We start from the raw sequence: 17300 nt of genomic DNA, 5'->3' as shown, positions 1-17300 counted from the left end.
GTGGGTTCTGTACAAGGGCAAAACGTGTTCACAAGCAATGTTAACAAGTTATTTATTGAAATCTGGTCAATGTAGAAAAGGCTTTCTACTGGAAAGACATTGAAATAAATGTTTGATATAAAATTGTCTTTGGTTCTATTTCTTTTAAGTGTCATGTATACATTGGGTCATTTGGCATTCACCTCATTTCATTTAGCACATTGTAAAGTGTTGGCAGAAATAGTTGGATAAAATGTTAACTCAAGTTGAGGGTTATTAAAAAAAAAGAGAAATCGACATTAGTCCAGTTTGGTGTGATACACTGGTACCCAGCATAATGGGCTTGGTAATAAAAGTACTTATTTTTTATTATCTTCTCCGACACAAAGGTAACCTGTACCACTGTCTTGAGGAAAATTGGGTCCACAGAACAGAGGCTAGAAAGTAACCACCTACAATTCTGTGAATGATGACTATATTCTTGGCTTAACAGCTTCATTACACCTGACATCAGAATAATTCAGAACTTTCACACAGGCAACTTTTAATACCCCTGATTTTAATGCAAATGATTACATGAGCAATGTGCAAAACGTACTTTTCCAATATATTTTTATTTGCATTTCTTAGTTTTACCACAGTTTTTTCCTCCCTCCCCCCCTCCTTAGGACATGTAGACTGTAAGCATCTAACCTCTTTATCCGAGGAGAACAGTAAAAAAAAAACGAATGCAGTTTACAATTTTTTTTCAAATATAACAGACCCCCTCCCCTCCCCCCAAATAATAAGTATTTCCCCCCCCTTACTTTCGTTGTCGGAACAAGGTATCTTGAGTCATATTACGGAATCTCAGCACATTGTGTACTGTAGCATCTGTGTACGTCGGTGCATATGAGAGAAAAATAAAACGGTAATTTTTGGAGAAAATAAAAAAAACATAGACTAAGTCCTATGTTTCCCTCCTCCCTCTCTTCCCTCCTCTCCAAACCTTTCCTTCCTCCCCCTCACCAAAGAGGTTAAAAATAGGGATGTCAAAATTAATGCTTTAACTTGAGATTAATTTAAATGATTTAAAGCATTAAAATAAATAGATTAATCGATGGAGTGAAATGTTCAACGTTCTGAACTTTCAGCAGTATATTGGCTTGTTCGGATATAAGAAAGAGGTCTAGCTGAGGTTGTTGAACGGAGGTTGTTGAACGTTTGTATTTCACAGGAGAAACTATTCAAAGAAAGCTATTAAAATAGTCTTTGAATCTAAATGTACTTTCTTTGTGTTGATTTTACATTAATTCCATGATTTTACTCAAGTAAATGTTACAAGCTGTGGTTTTAATTAGAAAAATTCTATTTTTAATCTAGATTAATTACAGAAAATTGTGAGATTAGTTTTTTTTTTTTATTGACTAGTAAAAACAGATGGGACCAGGTCAAGTATAGATAGATTTCGGCACTTCATATCACTGCCATTATCAGGACAGGGTACCAGAGTTGTATCATGGAGTATACAACATATGTCATGTGCAGTTACGTCTGCGCAGGCAAATCAGAGGTTACAGTAACGATAAAAAATAAAATGAAAAAGTTGTCAGTTAGAATGGCGTTCGAGGGAGTCACTCACACCCAGGTACCGCAGGCCGTGATTGGTGTGTAGTTATCGGGTCTTTCAAATGCAGGTTTTATTTCCAGCTAATCGGGGCTTAGTTGGTGGGTAATGTTGCAAGGTTTTCAAAGTAAGTGATAAACGGTTGCCAGTATTGGGTAAACTTTTTTGTAGATCCTTTAAGGGTAAACTTAATCTTTTCTAACTTTAAGAAGAACATAGTGTCCATAAGCCACATAGCTACCTTGGGGGGGGCGGGGGCAGGTGACTTCCATCCTAACAAAATCCTACGTCTTGCTAGGTAAAAAAAACGTACTTTTCAATATAAAATGAGTACCGCATTTACTGTACAGCTCAGGCACAATTCCCATTGAAAGATGTTGGCCCCAGTGGTAACTGCCTATGATGGAGGCCTGGCTTGGATGCAGCAACAGATTCATGGCAGAATGATAACCTCACACAATATTCTATCGCACCATACATTAATACAGTGGCAACATCTTGAGTAGATTTGAAAACGTGATTACACAATCGGGGTTCTCCTTCGACCAAGAAACTTTCCACCAATCCAGATCATGATTATTTCTTTTATAAGTCCAGAAATACAACGGGAGAAACCCTTATATACACACACACACACGAGTCACAAGGTCCACGTCATGTTATTAAAGTGGCGACACAGTCGTTATGGATGACTCTATGGGTGTCCATCCCTCCAAATATAAAGGCCAGCTGTACAGTCTCTGCTGGTGCGGCTGAACCCTGGGCCTGGTCCCCTTCTCCACTCGCCTCTGCCCTCACCCTCCAAGGCAGCACACACATGGAGTGGTCCAGACGGTTAGGCGGAAGGTCCCCTTTGAACTTCATCAGAACCCATCTCCCTTTGTCTGCAAGTGAAGAGTGGAACACGTGTGTGGAGTATGACATGCGGTACAACTTCTATAAAAGGGTCTCGTCTTTAGCCTTGGCATGTTTTTGAGTTTGATAAGAGGAATAGTACGTCTGATCAGTCGCAACAGCATCCCAGCTTGATAGCACATATTTCCCTATGTACTATTTGGTCAAACTCAACACAAGCAGACCTACTTGATTGTCACATTCAGGGGTGTAACGTAATTGTACTTTGTTACAATACTTAACTGTTTTTGGGGATTTGTACTTTACTCAAGTATTATTAGGTTTGTATACTTGTACTTTTACTCAATTACATTTCAGAAAAAAAAAAAAACTTTTTACTCCTTACATTTAAAATGCAGACCTACAAAGTACAAATATCGCAGGTCCAACTATTTTAATTGGTACATTTGTTTCTCTGGCCGAACTAACGTTAACATTATTAATCCTGCGGCCACACTTTATTTAAAAACAGCCAATAAAATCCCCATCAATGGAAACCCGCCCATACCCATGTTGATTGGTCCTTGTGCAAGACTAGAAAGCTGGGATCTTTGATTAAACACCTGCTATCAGAAGAATAGACAGTCAGAAACTTTTTCAGTTTTTAGTACTTAAGTACACTTAAAAGTAGAAACGTTTAGACTTTTACTCAAGTGTGTTTTTAGCCAGATACTATGACTTTTACTTGAGTACGATTTTGAGACGGTACCCATACTTTCACTTAAGTATAATTTCTGGGTACTTTTTACACCCCTGGTCGCAATATTATATATATTCTGTTAAGAAAGAAAAATACAACTTGTGCAAGCAAGCTGGCACGCTCTTGCAGCTAATTCTATGATCAGATTAAACATTTGAGTGATATATAATAATACATACGATTTATATCGATTTTCTAGAACTGTGGCTTTACATTAACCCTTTCACTGCCACACGACAGCTGGTTAACCCTTTCACTGTGACAATACAGAAGGTTAGCCCTTTACTATCACACAACCGACGGCGATGCTCCATCATTAGCATCATTAGCTCCGCAAATGTGATAGTAAAGGGCTAACCTTCTGTCGTGTGGCAGTGAAAGGGTTAAGGGGCGGAGATAGTGGCAAACAGACAAACACAAGGATGAATCGGGTTCCAGAGCCTGATATACAGTATGACAAATGAGTCATATGAACATTGTTACTCAGCTAATAGAGTTGCACCCTTCCTACTGACTTGTCGTACAAAACTTGTAAGTCGCTTTGGATAAAAGCGTCAGCTAAATGACTAAATGTAAATATGACAGTACATTACATGGGATATTGAGGGGTTAGTGCAATATCAAACCAACATTTGTGGGCTTTAGGAATCGTTGGTCTTACTGGTGTGAAATCTGTGCATGTTGTTGCTGGCTCCCTCTGCAGTCATCCCGCCAAAGATGTAGATGTTGCTGCCCAAGGCCACAGCTGAGTGGGCGGCCACTCCTGGTGGGATGTCTCCCTTGGCCGACACCTTCTCCCACTTCATACTGCCTTGAAACAGCACACCGACAGTTAGGCCGCTATGGAAACCCATGCTTCCGCCCAGACCACGCAATCAAATCTGAGGCTCCAATTCTGATCAGTTGTGACGATTGAGAGAAATGACGAGTATCTTTGAATGATAAAACCAGGATCGGTCGGTATCATGATAAATCTTTACTGCTGGGAGACTAACCCTGCTGTCAGAGTCAGAGGTAGCGTTGTCTCCTAGGAATGAACTTCCAGGAGAATGTTGCAACTGTGTCCCCTCCTTGTCATATCATTCTGTAAGTCACAGTGGTTCTCAACCTTTTTCCCATCAAGGACCCCCAACATTGGTACACATTAGGCTACGGACCTCCACTTGATTCGATTTTGTCTCACGGATCTGAGAAGATATGCGTTGTTAGATACGACTTATTCCTGAATTCCATAACGGCCTATACTGTAGATGGGGAGATACGATTGGAGATTGAAATCTATGATTAGAGTGGACACTCTTATATATTCTCTCACTGGGATGAACCTATAATGAATTAGTGAAATTAAACTATTCTCCATTTTTCTGGGGACCCCCTGCAACCTCCCCAAGGACCTCTGGGGGTTCATGTACCCCTAGTTGAGAACCACTGCTCTAAGACATCCATGAAATAGCAACACTTTGATCATCATCCTCTGCTTATAACTCCATTGATTGATTGATTGATTGAAAAGTTTATTAACAGATTGCAGAATGGGTACAGTACAGTACAGCTCAATACATACAATTGTTAAGGGGATGCAGACCAGAGAAAGACTTTCGTCTTGTTTACATCAGGGTCCCCCATTTTCAATTCATCATAACATATATGACATACATGACATACAGATAGACAGTACTGCTACATCTATACATTTATGACATATCAGATTTGCAAATACAGTACTGTTTGTGATACAAAAGTGTCCAGAAAAAGAGTGTATATACATTTGACGTAGAAACTGTACATTGGAGGAGGTTGGGTGGGTGGGGTGGGGTTGGGTGGGTTGGGGGGGGGGGGGGGGGGGGCTGTACATTGGAGGTGGGGGGGGGGGTTGGGTAGGGGGGACACACACATTGTACACTGTACATTGGAATACTGACAAAGCCATACTTGGTCATTTACTGTACAACTAGGTTAGGACATTTGTAGGGGCCAGTTTCGAATTGCAGTCTCCCGTAGGTGTTTTTTGAGAGTGTTTTTGAAAGTGGGTAGTGATTCACATTCCTTTACAGCTTTGGGTAGGGCGTTCCACATTGATGTGGCATAATTGCAAAACGTGTTTAGTCCCTTGTTATAGATTTACTGGTGTCTAGTGAGTACATATAGATCAGACTTACTGGTGTAGTGAGTATAGATCATACGTACTGGTGTCTAGTGAGTATAGATCATACATACTGGTGTGTAGTGAGTACATATAGATCATACATACTGGTGTCTAGTGAGTACATATAGATCATACGTACTGGTGTCTAGTGAGTATATATAGATCATACATACTGGTGTCTAGTGAGTACATATAGATCATACATACTGGTGTCTAGTGAGTACATATAGATCATACGTACTGGTGTCTAGTGAGTACATATAGATCATACGTACTGGTGTCTAGTGAGTATATATAGATCATACGTACTGGTGTCTAGTGAGTATAGATCATACGTACTGGTGTCTAGTAAGTATATATAGATCATATGTATTGATGTCCAGTCAGTATATATAGATCAGACTTACTTGTGTCCAGTACTAGATCAGACTTACCGGTGTCCAGTGAGTACATATCACTGTGAAGTTTTTCTCCTGCCATGCCACCATGGATGTATATCTTGGATCCCACTGCTACTATGATGTGTCCGTGCCTGGCAGGGGGGTGTTTGCCTTGTGTGTCTGGCTGGGACCAGCTGGAAGACACTGGGAACAGAATGAAGAAAACAACACGTCAGTATAGCTGTGTTGAGATGGGAAAATATATACAGAGACAAAACATGGTTGAAACATTTTGATGTTTGATGGGCAGGAGTGAAAAATACAATCGGACAGATTTCTACTGAGCGACTCTGACTTACGTCCATATCAGCCGATGCCCGATTGTCAGACGATATACGCACTGATTTTAGTGCATCTCAGACACAAACGACCTGTACTACTAACCTGCATCAAAGACATGAAGTTTGGGGTCAGAGACAGGTGTGGCCCCCGCCTCTCCTCCGGAGAAGACGTACAGTGCGTCTCCTATGCAGGCTGAGTTGGTGTGGTATGTCCTGGGGCAGGGTGGTGTCCCCTTGGCCTCTACACTCCTCCACCGTGACCCGCTGTCTGTGGGGGCAATCAAGAGAGTTCTATTATATGAAGACGCACACAGATTGGATGATGAATACCATTTATCATAAACTGTTGAACTGTGATTGATCAGTGACCATATCTGTATTTGTGATTTTTCCATATGGGTTATTGGTCCGATGAGCAAAACTGGGCATATATATATATATATATATATATATATATTGGCAAACATATATAGGCTGGTAATAGTGATTTTATGTTTTGATTGCATCAGTCCAATCAACTAAATTGGGGCTGATGTGAACAACTGATCATTCTTCTGTCTAGCTGTTGTGTGTTTTTCTTTTTTTGGCCAGTTTGTTTGGGTTACTTGCATGTGACAATGATGCAGCACAGGATTGTGGGCTAACATTGTTTCAGTACAGTATGTAAATTTTTTTTATTATCACAGAAATGTGTTTTATTTATATAGATCATATCGACATCTGTAGTATTGGTTATCGGCCATGACAGAAACATTAATATCGGCATTGTACACATTTTTCATATCGGTGCATCCCTACCCGACATCATTAACATTAACACCACAACCATGTTAGTAATTAGTAGTTGATACAATGGCATTAGCTTATTCACCAACACATTGCGTTTGGAAATGCGCGAGGACTGTGGTTTTCCTTTGCCTACAATACATGATATGGTGTGAAATAACACTTCTTTGTCTACTGACCCCATTTGATGCCTGTCTGAAGCTTCCCGGTTGGCCGGGGGAAAGTATTTAATAATTCATACCACTTAAAATCCCAAATCCCTTTAAGTCTGTGTCATCACTGTACCCGTTAGTTGTAGATTCTGGATACAGTTGCGGTTTCCATTCTGCTGCGCCCCGCCGAACACCCACAAGTTCTGTGGAGAGGTCTCTGGTACAAAGCTACAGTGCTCATACCTGGCCTCCAAACCCGCCCAGTCTGGGATGTCCCATTCATGGCCATCTGTAAACAAGGAACAGCTAATATAATGGAAGAGTAGACAATCCATTGTCTTAGATTTTGTATTAGTGTTTAAAATCTCGGTTTACATTAACTCTCAGCCAGAAACAAATAACAGTGCACTGCTAAAAGCCCCCTAACAGCCCCCACTGTGATGTAATGCTTGATACAATCATTAGAACCAGCACTCTCACACCTCCCAAGCAAGCAGCGAGTCTCTGCACAGTCTTTTATTGGAGTTAAAAATATAACGGAGAGACTGACTTCTCCAATCTAAACAGATGAAACAATGACTACACATATTTATGTAAAAGTCACTACACCAGTTAAGTTAAGTAACCTTTATTAATCCCTTATAAATACATTTATAAATTCTTTCTCTGCATTTGACCCAGTGACACAGTGCGGCACCCCAGGGTTGTAATGCCAGAACATGCAAACTCCACACAGAAAGGTCCCCTGCCCTGCTAGGGCTTGAACCCAGGACCTTCTCACTGTGAGGTAGCCTAACCACTGCCGCCCAGTGTGATCCGATGTTAGCAATGAGCCGGTCGTGTTATATGATATATAGATATATGACAAGTTATTACAGAGCATTGCAGACTGGTCAGCAACACTGGGGGCCCGCAGGGGACAGTCCTCTCTCCCTTCCTCTTCACCGTCTACACCAACGACTTCCACTATCGGTCAGAGTCCTGCCACCTTCAGAAGTTTTCTGATGACTCTGCGATAGTGTGATGTATAAAGGACGGTGACGAGAGGGAATACCGGGAACTGGTAGTGGACTTCGTCACATGGTGCGATAAAAACCACTTGCAGCTAAATGTGGCGCTGGGGAGGAGGAGGAGTGCAGTGCACCTGTGACCCCCGTTTCCATCAGGGGAGTCGATGTGGACATGGTACCTACAAATATCTCGGTGTGCACATCGACAACAAACTGAACGGGTCAAAACACGCAGAGGCACTGTACAAGAAGGGCCAGAGCCGACTCTACTTCCTCAGAAGGCTGAGATCCTTCAATGTCTGTACAAGGATGTTGAGGATGTTCTATGAGTCAGTGGTCACTGTGCCTCACTGCATCACTGAGTGACAGTTACCATCTTCCTGGACTCTTACTTTGAAACAGCACTGTGCAATATTACACGTGCTGCAGACCTCAGTATATTTTTACTGTATTTATTTACTGTATATTTTATTCCATTTTTATTCTATTCTTATCTTAGGCAATTTGATTTGTTTTGTTATTCTTATTCGTGACCTGTTCTGTCTAAATGTTTAATGTTGAGCGATTTGCAGTGTCAAATTTCCCTCGGGATAATAAAAGTATTTCTATTCTATTCTATTATGAGAGTTCTGAATTATAGGAATTGGTGCCATCCTTGGAAGGCAACAATAAGCATATCTCAAATGTACTGGTGAACATTCTCTACCTAGATTTATGACATGGCACTCTGAGAAGCTGCCACTGGGGTTGGCTCCTCCCACAATGAGGACTTTTCCTCCTCCGCCATCTTCAGAGCGGACGTACGTACAGGTGTGGCCCACGCTGGCCCCCGGGCCCTCTCGTCCTGGAACCAAGGCATACCTACAGTCAAAAACAACACAACCTCACCAAACCAGAACGCTAGATTCTACGTCATATAACGGTGGCAATCATTTTTGCCTAAATATATTTACCACAATCCTTCACTTGGCTTGTCCTGCAGGCCAAGCACCGGGAGCAGTTCCATTACTGTCAGACAAGAAATATATTATTCCATAAGCCCTCAAAGACAGTTTTCCTAGTGGAATATCACAGATTGCAGCTCCTACATTTGTCTAGTCCACATATTTGCAAGTGTGGGTGATAGGCGCTTGAGCTAGAACATTTTAAATAAGGCATATAAACCATCTATCACAAAAATAATCAGTGTGGCAAGAAGGCGACATTAATGGTTACGTTTGTAATGGTACAAAAAAACCGATATACTGAAATGTTCAGAGTCAATGGCATTTAAAGGGATATTTCACTTTAAATAACTTGTCAAGTTTCAGCAATCTTACCTCTTTTTTGCATCTACAAGTAAGCTAGCAACCATCGCTGTCCCTGTTGTCCACACCTGTGAATTGGGTGTGTATACAGAGTATCACAGATAACCAAAAATGAAGCTTGTTTGAACAGTCAACACCACCATTCCTCCCAGGTGTCAGGCTCCTCATTGACTTCCATTTATTTTGTGGACCTAGTGTAAATATCATACTTCTGTAGTATAAACAACTCAATAATACAGATCATTTTTAGTCAAATGTAGGAGTTTGTTTTGGCATTTGTGTCTAATCCCAAACCATTCTAATCATTCTGTGAAAAGTTGACAATTTACCATAAATATTTGGTCCTCAAAATGAATGGAAATTAATGACACCTGGGATGAATGTGGTGTTGACAGCGGACGACAGCAGTGGTCGCTAGCTTACTTGTAGTCGTAGATAGAGGTAAGACTGCGGGTCTACTAAAGTTCTACTGACGTGAAACACGCCTTATTTTAGACGTTTTGGGTATAACCCTTAGCATCGGTAGTTGTAATTCTGAAGACTAGTTCAAATCTGGATAATATTATAATGGGACCCAAAGCTGTCAAGACTCAGGACGTGCATGTTTAATAGCAGCATCTAGCGGCTCGCAAGGACTACTACAACCAACTAAAAAGGTACGCCAAGTAACGATGAACTATTCCAAAATAATAGACAGAAACGGCAGATAAGTTTGAAATATCACTTCCAATCCAAGCAAAACACTAACGTTAGTAAATAAATATATGTTTCCTTCGCGCGACGGTCACGTTGGCTAGCTAATCGACTACATGCAGGACTGGCTAACGTAACATTAGCTGTCTGTTAGCACATAACTGCACACAGCTTCCAACCTCATTTACCTCTGACGTTTATAGAAGTCTACACTCGTCGTTGTTAGTTGTTACCGAATGATTCACGATTATTTTCTCGGCTGTTAACCACGTGTGCAATAACTTAAGGCTTACTGTATAAATAGGAACTATGCCATTGCTACCATAGCCCAAAAGCTAACACAAGACTCCATCATTGAAATATTACGTTCAAGTTACGTTCGCAACGTTGTTGTCATGGTTTCACAGCCACGCGTCAATATTATGCAGCTGCAGAGCCGCAGAGCCAGCGGCGCTCTGACGGCCGCGCTGTGAGGGCCGCTCAGCAGCGCCACCCACCCAATGGCTGAATTGCCAATGGCTGAATTGGAATATTGCACTGTGCGGGCACAGCTGTGAGATCCGCGCGAGGCATATCTTGAATTAATGCGTTTATTTATTTCGAACACAAATTGAAAATAAATAATAATAAAAAACTAGACAATTGTGAAAGTGTGGGTGCTGCCTGTGCACTGCCGGCCAACGTATTGTCTCTTTCCACAGCAAAACGGTAGGCAAGGCACCTTGGTTGGTTGAGAAATGCAGTTAATTTACTCAGTCATACAGTATGTACAGGTCAGTGAATACCACGATCACAACACCAGAGGGAGCTCCACAAATCATGTAAAACCCAGATTCGGCTAAAACAAGGGACTAAACACGTTTCGCAATTATGCCACAACAATGTGGAACGCCCTACCCAAAGCTCCCAACCCCACCCCACCTACCCAACCTCCTCCAATGTACAGTTTCTATGTCAAATGTATGTCAGTATTCCAATGTACAGTGTCCCCCCCCCCCTACCCAACCCCCCCCCCCCCCCCCCCACCTCCAATGTACAGCCCCACCCCACCTACCCAACCTCCCCCAATGCACAGTTTCTATGTCAAATGTATATACACTCTTTTTCTGGATTTTTTTAGTATCACAAACAGTACTGTATTTGAAAATCTGGTATGTCATAAATGTATAGATGTAGCAGTACTGTCTATCTGTATGTCATGTGTGTCATATGATGAATTAAAAATGGGGGACCCTGATGGAAACAAGATGAAAGTCTTTCTCAGGTCTGCATCCTCTTAACAATTGTATGTATTGAGCTGTACTGTACTGTACCCATTCTGCAATCTGTTAATAAACTTTTCAATCAATCAATCAATCAATACATCCTCTGGCCTCGAGTCGCGCGGATCTCACAGCTGTGCCCGCACAGTGCAATACTCTATTCAGCCATTGGCAATTCAGCTTTTGGGTGGGTGGCGCTGCTGAGCGGCCCTCACAGCGCGGCCGTCAGAGCGCTGCCCTGAGAGCGCCGCTGGCTCTGCGGCTCTGCAGCTGCATGCTTCTCAGGCAAGTTCGATTTTTGGAGGGTGCTTGTTACACTACAAAATCGCCACAAGATGTCGCATATATCCACTTGATGATTGGGCCTTGTGCATGAATGAATGAATGAATGAATGAAAATTGTATTTAACAGATTGCAGAATGGGTACAATACGGCTCAATACACACAATTGTTAAGGGGATGCAGACCAGCTTGACCTTACTCCTAGAACCCACCTCACCCCTGCCCACTTTGACAACCTAGGATGGCTTAGAGTAGACGACAGAGTACAGCAACTTGCAATGGGCCTGGTCTACAAGATACACTACACGACCAAGGTACCCATGTACATGACAAAATACTTCCCAAAGGTCAGTGAATACCACGATCACAACACCAGAGGGAGCTCCACAAATCATGTTAAACCCAGATTCGGCTCAAACAAGGGACTAAACACGTTTCGCAATTATGCCACATCAATGTGGAACGCCCTACCCAAAGCTGTAAAGGAATGTGAATCACTACCCACTTTCAAAAACACTCTCAAAAAACACCTAAGGGAGACTGCAACTCGAAACTGGCCCCTGTAAATGTCCGAACACAACCCCCTCCAATGTACAGTAAATTACCAAGTATGGTCTTGTCAATAATCCAATGTACAGTGTTGTTTGTACAGTTGTACAGTGTCCCCCACCCACCCCTCCTACCCAACCCCCCCCCCCCACTCCTACCCAACCCCCCCCCCCCCCACTCCTAACCAACCCCCCCCCCACCCACCCAACCACCTCCAATGTACAGCCCCCCCCCCACCCCCACCTACCCAATCCAATGTACAGTTTCCACGCCTAATGTATATACTCTTTTCTTTCTGGACTCTTTTTGTATCACAAACAGTACTGTAATTGCAAATCTGGTATGTCATAAATGTATAGATGGAGCAGTACTGTCTATCTGTATGTCATGTATGTCATATATGTTACGATGAATTGAAAATGGGGGACCCTGATGTAAACAAGACGAAAGTCTTTCTCTGGTCTGCATCCCCTTAACAATTGTATGTATTGAGCTGTACTGTACTGTACCCATTCTGCAATCTGTTAATAAAGCATTCATTCATTCATTCATTCATTCATTCATTCATTCATTCATTCATTCATTCATTCAGAGAAAGACATTTGTCTTGTTTACATCAGGGTCCCCCATTTTCAATTCATAGTGACATTTATGACATGCACAACATATATGACATCATGTTGTGCATGGGCCCGTGGTATGTGCCAAGTAGTGCCTAGTTGCTGTAGACCAGGGGTTTGAATTCTTTGTTTTTTATTTAAATTTCATTCCTGTGATCCCATTTAAAGGAGGCATATTATGTTGTTTGCATAGTCTTTGTAATGTAATTTTAGCACCTCAAAGGTGCTAAAAACAAAATGACAAACATCACAAAACAAACTGGTCAGACTACTTCTTGACCTTACTCCTAGAACCCACCTCACCCCTGCCCACTTTGACAACCTAGGATGGCTTAGAGTAGACGACAGAGTACAGCAACTTGCAATGGGCCTGGTCTACAAGATACACTACACAACCAAGGTACCCATGTACATGTCAAAATACTTCCCAAAGGTCAGTGAATACCACAACCACAACACCAGAGGGAGCTCCACAAATCATGTTAAACCCAGATTCGGTTCAAACAAGGGACTAAACATGTTTCGCAATTATGCCACATCAATGTGGAACGCCCTACCCACAGCTGTAAAGGAATGTGAATCACTACCCACTTTTAAAAACACTCAAGGAGCACCTACGGGAGACTGCAATTCGAAACTGGCCCCTGTAAATGTCCTAACCCAACCCCCATCAATGTACAGTAAATGTCCTAACCCAATAATACACGAGACTCTCTTCTTGGGACCAAGTAAGGTTTCGTCGATAATCCAATGTACAGTTACCCCACCCCGCCTACCCATACCCACCCAACCACCTCCAATGTACAGTTCCCCCCCCCCCAAAAAATGGGGGACCCTGATGTAAACAAGACGAAAGTCTTTCTCTGGTCTGCATCCGCTTAACAATTGTGTGTATTGAGCTGTACTGTATTGTACCCATTCTGCAATCTGTTAATACAATTTTCAATCAATCAATGGATTTGGCAGTCTGAAATGTTATTTAGGTGCTGGGGGAAATGTAATGTACTCCTTGCCATTTGGGTTTGAAGTCTTCAGATTAACAAACTGTTCAGAATTATTGCTCTTGGTGATGTCACAGCGAGGGGGGTACAAGCTTTGATCAAATAAATTAGCTGTGCTCTTTGGAGCCGGAAAGTCGGAAACACTGCCTACCTAATGTACCCAGTTTGTAAAAGTAGTTTTACTCTTGGGTGTTGGGTAGTCAGGCAGGGAAGGAAATAGGCTTAATGAATTAGGCTAAACATTTTGTGTATTGCTATACCCACCAAAAGTGACATGTTCAATACAAGGGCAGAGAGCTGCTGGAAGATGCAGGAAATATAGTTTCTTTGCAAAAGAAACGTAATAAACATGTACAGTTCCACAGATTCAAGCGTGACATATAAAATGTTTCCATTTCAAAATGACAATCTGATCAATCAGAAAGTCAATTTGATGATAATTATTTTCTAGGGACCTCATTTTCATATAAGAGAACCTCAACTCTAAGCGGGAAGGTCCAGATCCCATCAGAACCCTAAGCCTAAACCAGGGGCGGATTTAGATCCGGGGCTAACGCGGGACATTTTTTACTTCGACACCACAACCTTTAACTTATACCACCATCTTAAAGCAGACAAAAGGCACTAGAGAACACTTAAATTCACACCCTTTAATGAAGCAAACGATAATAATAATAATAATAATAATAATAATAATAATAATAATAATAACAATAATACACTGTATTTGTATAGCACCTTTCATACAAGAATTGCAGCTCAAAGTGCTTCACAGCAGTAAAAAAAAGACAGGCATAAAATGAGCACAAAATTGGCAGATCAAGAACAATGCATAAAGTGCAGACAGAAAGCATAAAATAGATAGCAGCAAAATAGACAAAGTCAAGGTAAGACATAGAAGATTAAATCACATCGTTTTTCATATTAGGATCTAAGATCTTAATAGGCCTTTTTGTTTACGGTTTGATTATCACTGATACAAAGTAAAATAGTGCAGTGCAATAAAATAGTTAGTCAAATAGAATAAAATAATGCGTGCATTGCAATAAAATAGTTATCATCTACAGTAGAGCAATCACAGCACAGCAGTATTTTAGATGTTTACAAAGTGCTTCAGCACAGCAGTATTTGAGATGTTTAGTGCTGTCAGAGCCACAGTTCTTTCTCATATAATTCCTCCGTTATTCAATCAACTCAATGGTGTCTGACAGATCTATGGTCATTTTAAAATAGACTGTAATAAAGGAGTCGAATAGAATAGACGAGAGTAAAATAGTAACTATCTACAGTACAGCAATCACAAAAATTAGTCTGGATGCAATGAGTCAAAGCAGCAGAATGTATTAAACGGCTATGGTGAAGAGGTACGTTTTTAGCTTATTTTAAAAAAATATTTAGAAGCCTCCCTAATGTCCATAGGTAGGGTGTTCCATAACTTTGGTGCATAATTTGAGATGGCTGCGTCCCCGATTTTCTTTTGGCTGTAGTTGGGAACTTTCAATAAACCAATAGTAGATGATTGTAATGTTCTAGGGTGCTTTGTATATAAGGAGGAGGACCTTGAAATCGAGTGCAGAGTAGCTAACACTGGGCTGATGTGCTCTCTCCTCTTGGTTCTAGTTTATGTTTATGTTTATGTTTATTAAAGGATCCCCATTAGAGACACATGAAAGAGCCTCTAGTCTTCCTGGGGTTCTAGTTAATAGCCTAGCTGCAGAGTTTTGAAAGAGTTGGAGTCGTTCTGTGTATTTCTTCCGGGGGCCGGTAAGGAGTGCATTACAGTAGTCGAGTCGGCTTGAGATAAAGGCATGGATCTGGTTTTCAGCGTCCCTTTGATTTATAAATGGCCGTACTTTAGCTATGTTTCTAAGGTGGAAGAATTATGTTTTTGTCAACTTGTTGATTGTGATTTAAAGCTTAGGTCTGAGTCTACCATGACACCAAGACGTAACTCACTCAAATACAGAACCAAGCAGCTGGATAGACTACAGATGGAAATTAGCATCTGCTAAATCTGGTGCGTGCATATTTTCATGTAACAATGATTAACCCTTTCACTGCCACACTACAGAAGGTTAACCCTTTACTATCACACTACCGACGGTGTGAACAATGACATATCTTAGTAAGCAGGATATAAGCATTAATTCAGTAGATCCGCTGGCTGCTGGACTTTGGGTATTGGCCGATACCGATCCGATCCATTACTTCTAATGAACAGTATAGACTTGGACCGTCATTTTGGGTTCATTGGACATACATATTGAGATATAATACATTTTCCTCCATTAGAGAGAGATAATGTGTCAAATATGCAGCAAATAAAGTCACTTTGCTTTGATTTCTGGCATGTTAGACATGTATCTTGGTATCAGATTAGACTATTGGGGAAATACTCGGATACCAACAATATTATATTTTAGCCTGGCATTGGACCGATATCCCTAGTTCAAATCTAATCTAACAACCGAATATTGAACGAACTAATGACCGTAGCAAATCTTCAAAGGAGAAATCCGTTACACCCAAGATAAGGAAATACAAGACTGCATTGAGGTGAAAATCCCCCTCTAAAGTTTATTTTGGAACCAGGACACGTGTTAGAAGCTTCTAAATCTTCAGAAAAAAGATAGACACACTGTACCGACACCTCTGACTGTCAAATCGACGTTCACCTACTCAGCCTAGATGTATCTATGGTGACAAGACCAGCTTTGCATGGGAGAATCATGCACCCATGAGTCATGACTGTATCTGAGATCTTAGGCTGCATGAGCGTCTGCATTGTCTACATAGCTGCTGGATGTGCATGTTTTTGTCCGCAGACACGCATCGTTGTTCAGCCTCTGTAAACTGTGCTGAAGGCCTTTCTGTTTGAAGGTTTTATTAGATCATGTTATGCAGTGTTGGATTTGCCAGCCATGACCGGGTCACAACTGTCATAAACATCAGAAACACCTCAGCCGAGACTCGTATTCTCTCTGTATGTGTGTGTGCCTCAGGCTCTGTGTTTCTCTCATGATGTGAGTTTGTGGGGCTACATATGCAGTGGACCTACATTTTTGAAGATAATTTGGATCCTTTCTTCCTTCAGCTCTCTGCTCCATTAATTGTGGAGCAAATAATTTATATTCTTAATCTGTCTATTTCTTCTGGTGTAGTTCCTAGGGTTTGGAAATCAGCGCAAGTCCTTCCATTACATAATGGTGGAGATAAGAGTGATCCTAATAATTATAGACTGATATCTAGGTAACAAGCATCCGTGTTTGGCCAAAAGCATGGAATCTATTGTAAATTGTCAACTCAAAGATTTTCTCTCCAGGCATTCTATTTTTATATTTGCACCAATCAGGATTTAGAGCTAACCACAGCACTATCTCAGCCATCACTTTGCTTACAGATAATATTGTTTCTGCTATAGATTGAAGAAAACACTGTACTTCCCTTTTTATATCTGTCGAAGGCTTTTGATACAGTTGACAATTCCCTGCTCCTGAATAGATTACGTAGTATTGGCCTAGATGGAAATTCTTTAACTGGTTTCAAAATAATTTATCTGATAGATTTCAATGTGTGAAATCAAGGTGTGTC

At 41.2% G+C, this 17300-nt stretch overlaps 1 protein-coding gene across 2 annotated transcripts; it reads right to left on the bottom strand.

Moving 5' to 3' along the window:
• Nucleotides 1-6: 6 nt before the first annotated feature.
• Nucleotides 7-10344, bottom strand: rabepk (Rab9 effector protein with kelch motifs). Of its 2 annotated transcripts, none has more exons than XM_084324511.1 (8): nt 10288-10344; nt 8948-9002; nt 8701-8855; nt 7118-7273; nt 6150-6314; nt 5760-5909; nt 3841-3990; nt 7-2469 (listed from the first exon to the last, which is right to left on the bottom strand). In XM_084324511.1, exons 2-8 carry the CDS (start codon nt 8998-9000, stop codon nt 2240-2242), a joined length of 1059 nt encoding a protein of 352 aa, XP_084180637.1. In that variant the 5' UTR covers nt 9001-9002; nt 10288-10344; the 3' UTR covers nt 7-2239. The 2 variants fall into 2 exon arrangements, with proteins under 2 accessions (XP_084180637.1, XP_084180638.1); XM_084324512.1 differs by having other exon boundaries at nt 10183-10333.
• Between the last annotated feature and the right edge of the window lie 6956 nt (nt 10345-17300).

The sequence above is a fragment of the Notolepis coatsorum genome (genome assembly GCF_963971535.1).
Source record: "Notolepis coatsorum genome assembly, chromosome: 11".
In the NCBI taxonomy this organism is placed as follows: Eukaryota; Metazoa; Chordata; class Actinopteri; order Aulopiformes; family Paralepididae; genus Notolepis; species Notolepis coatsorum.
This window is presented reverse-complemented; position numbering and strand designations above follow the sequence as displayed.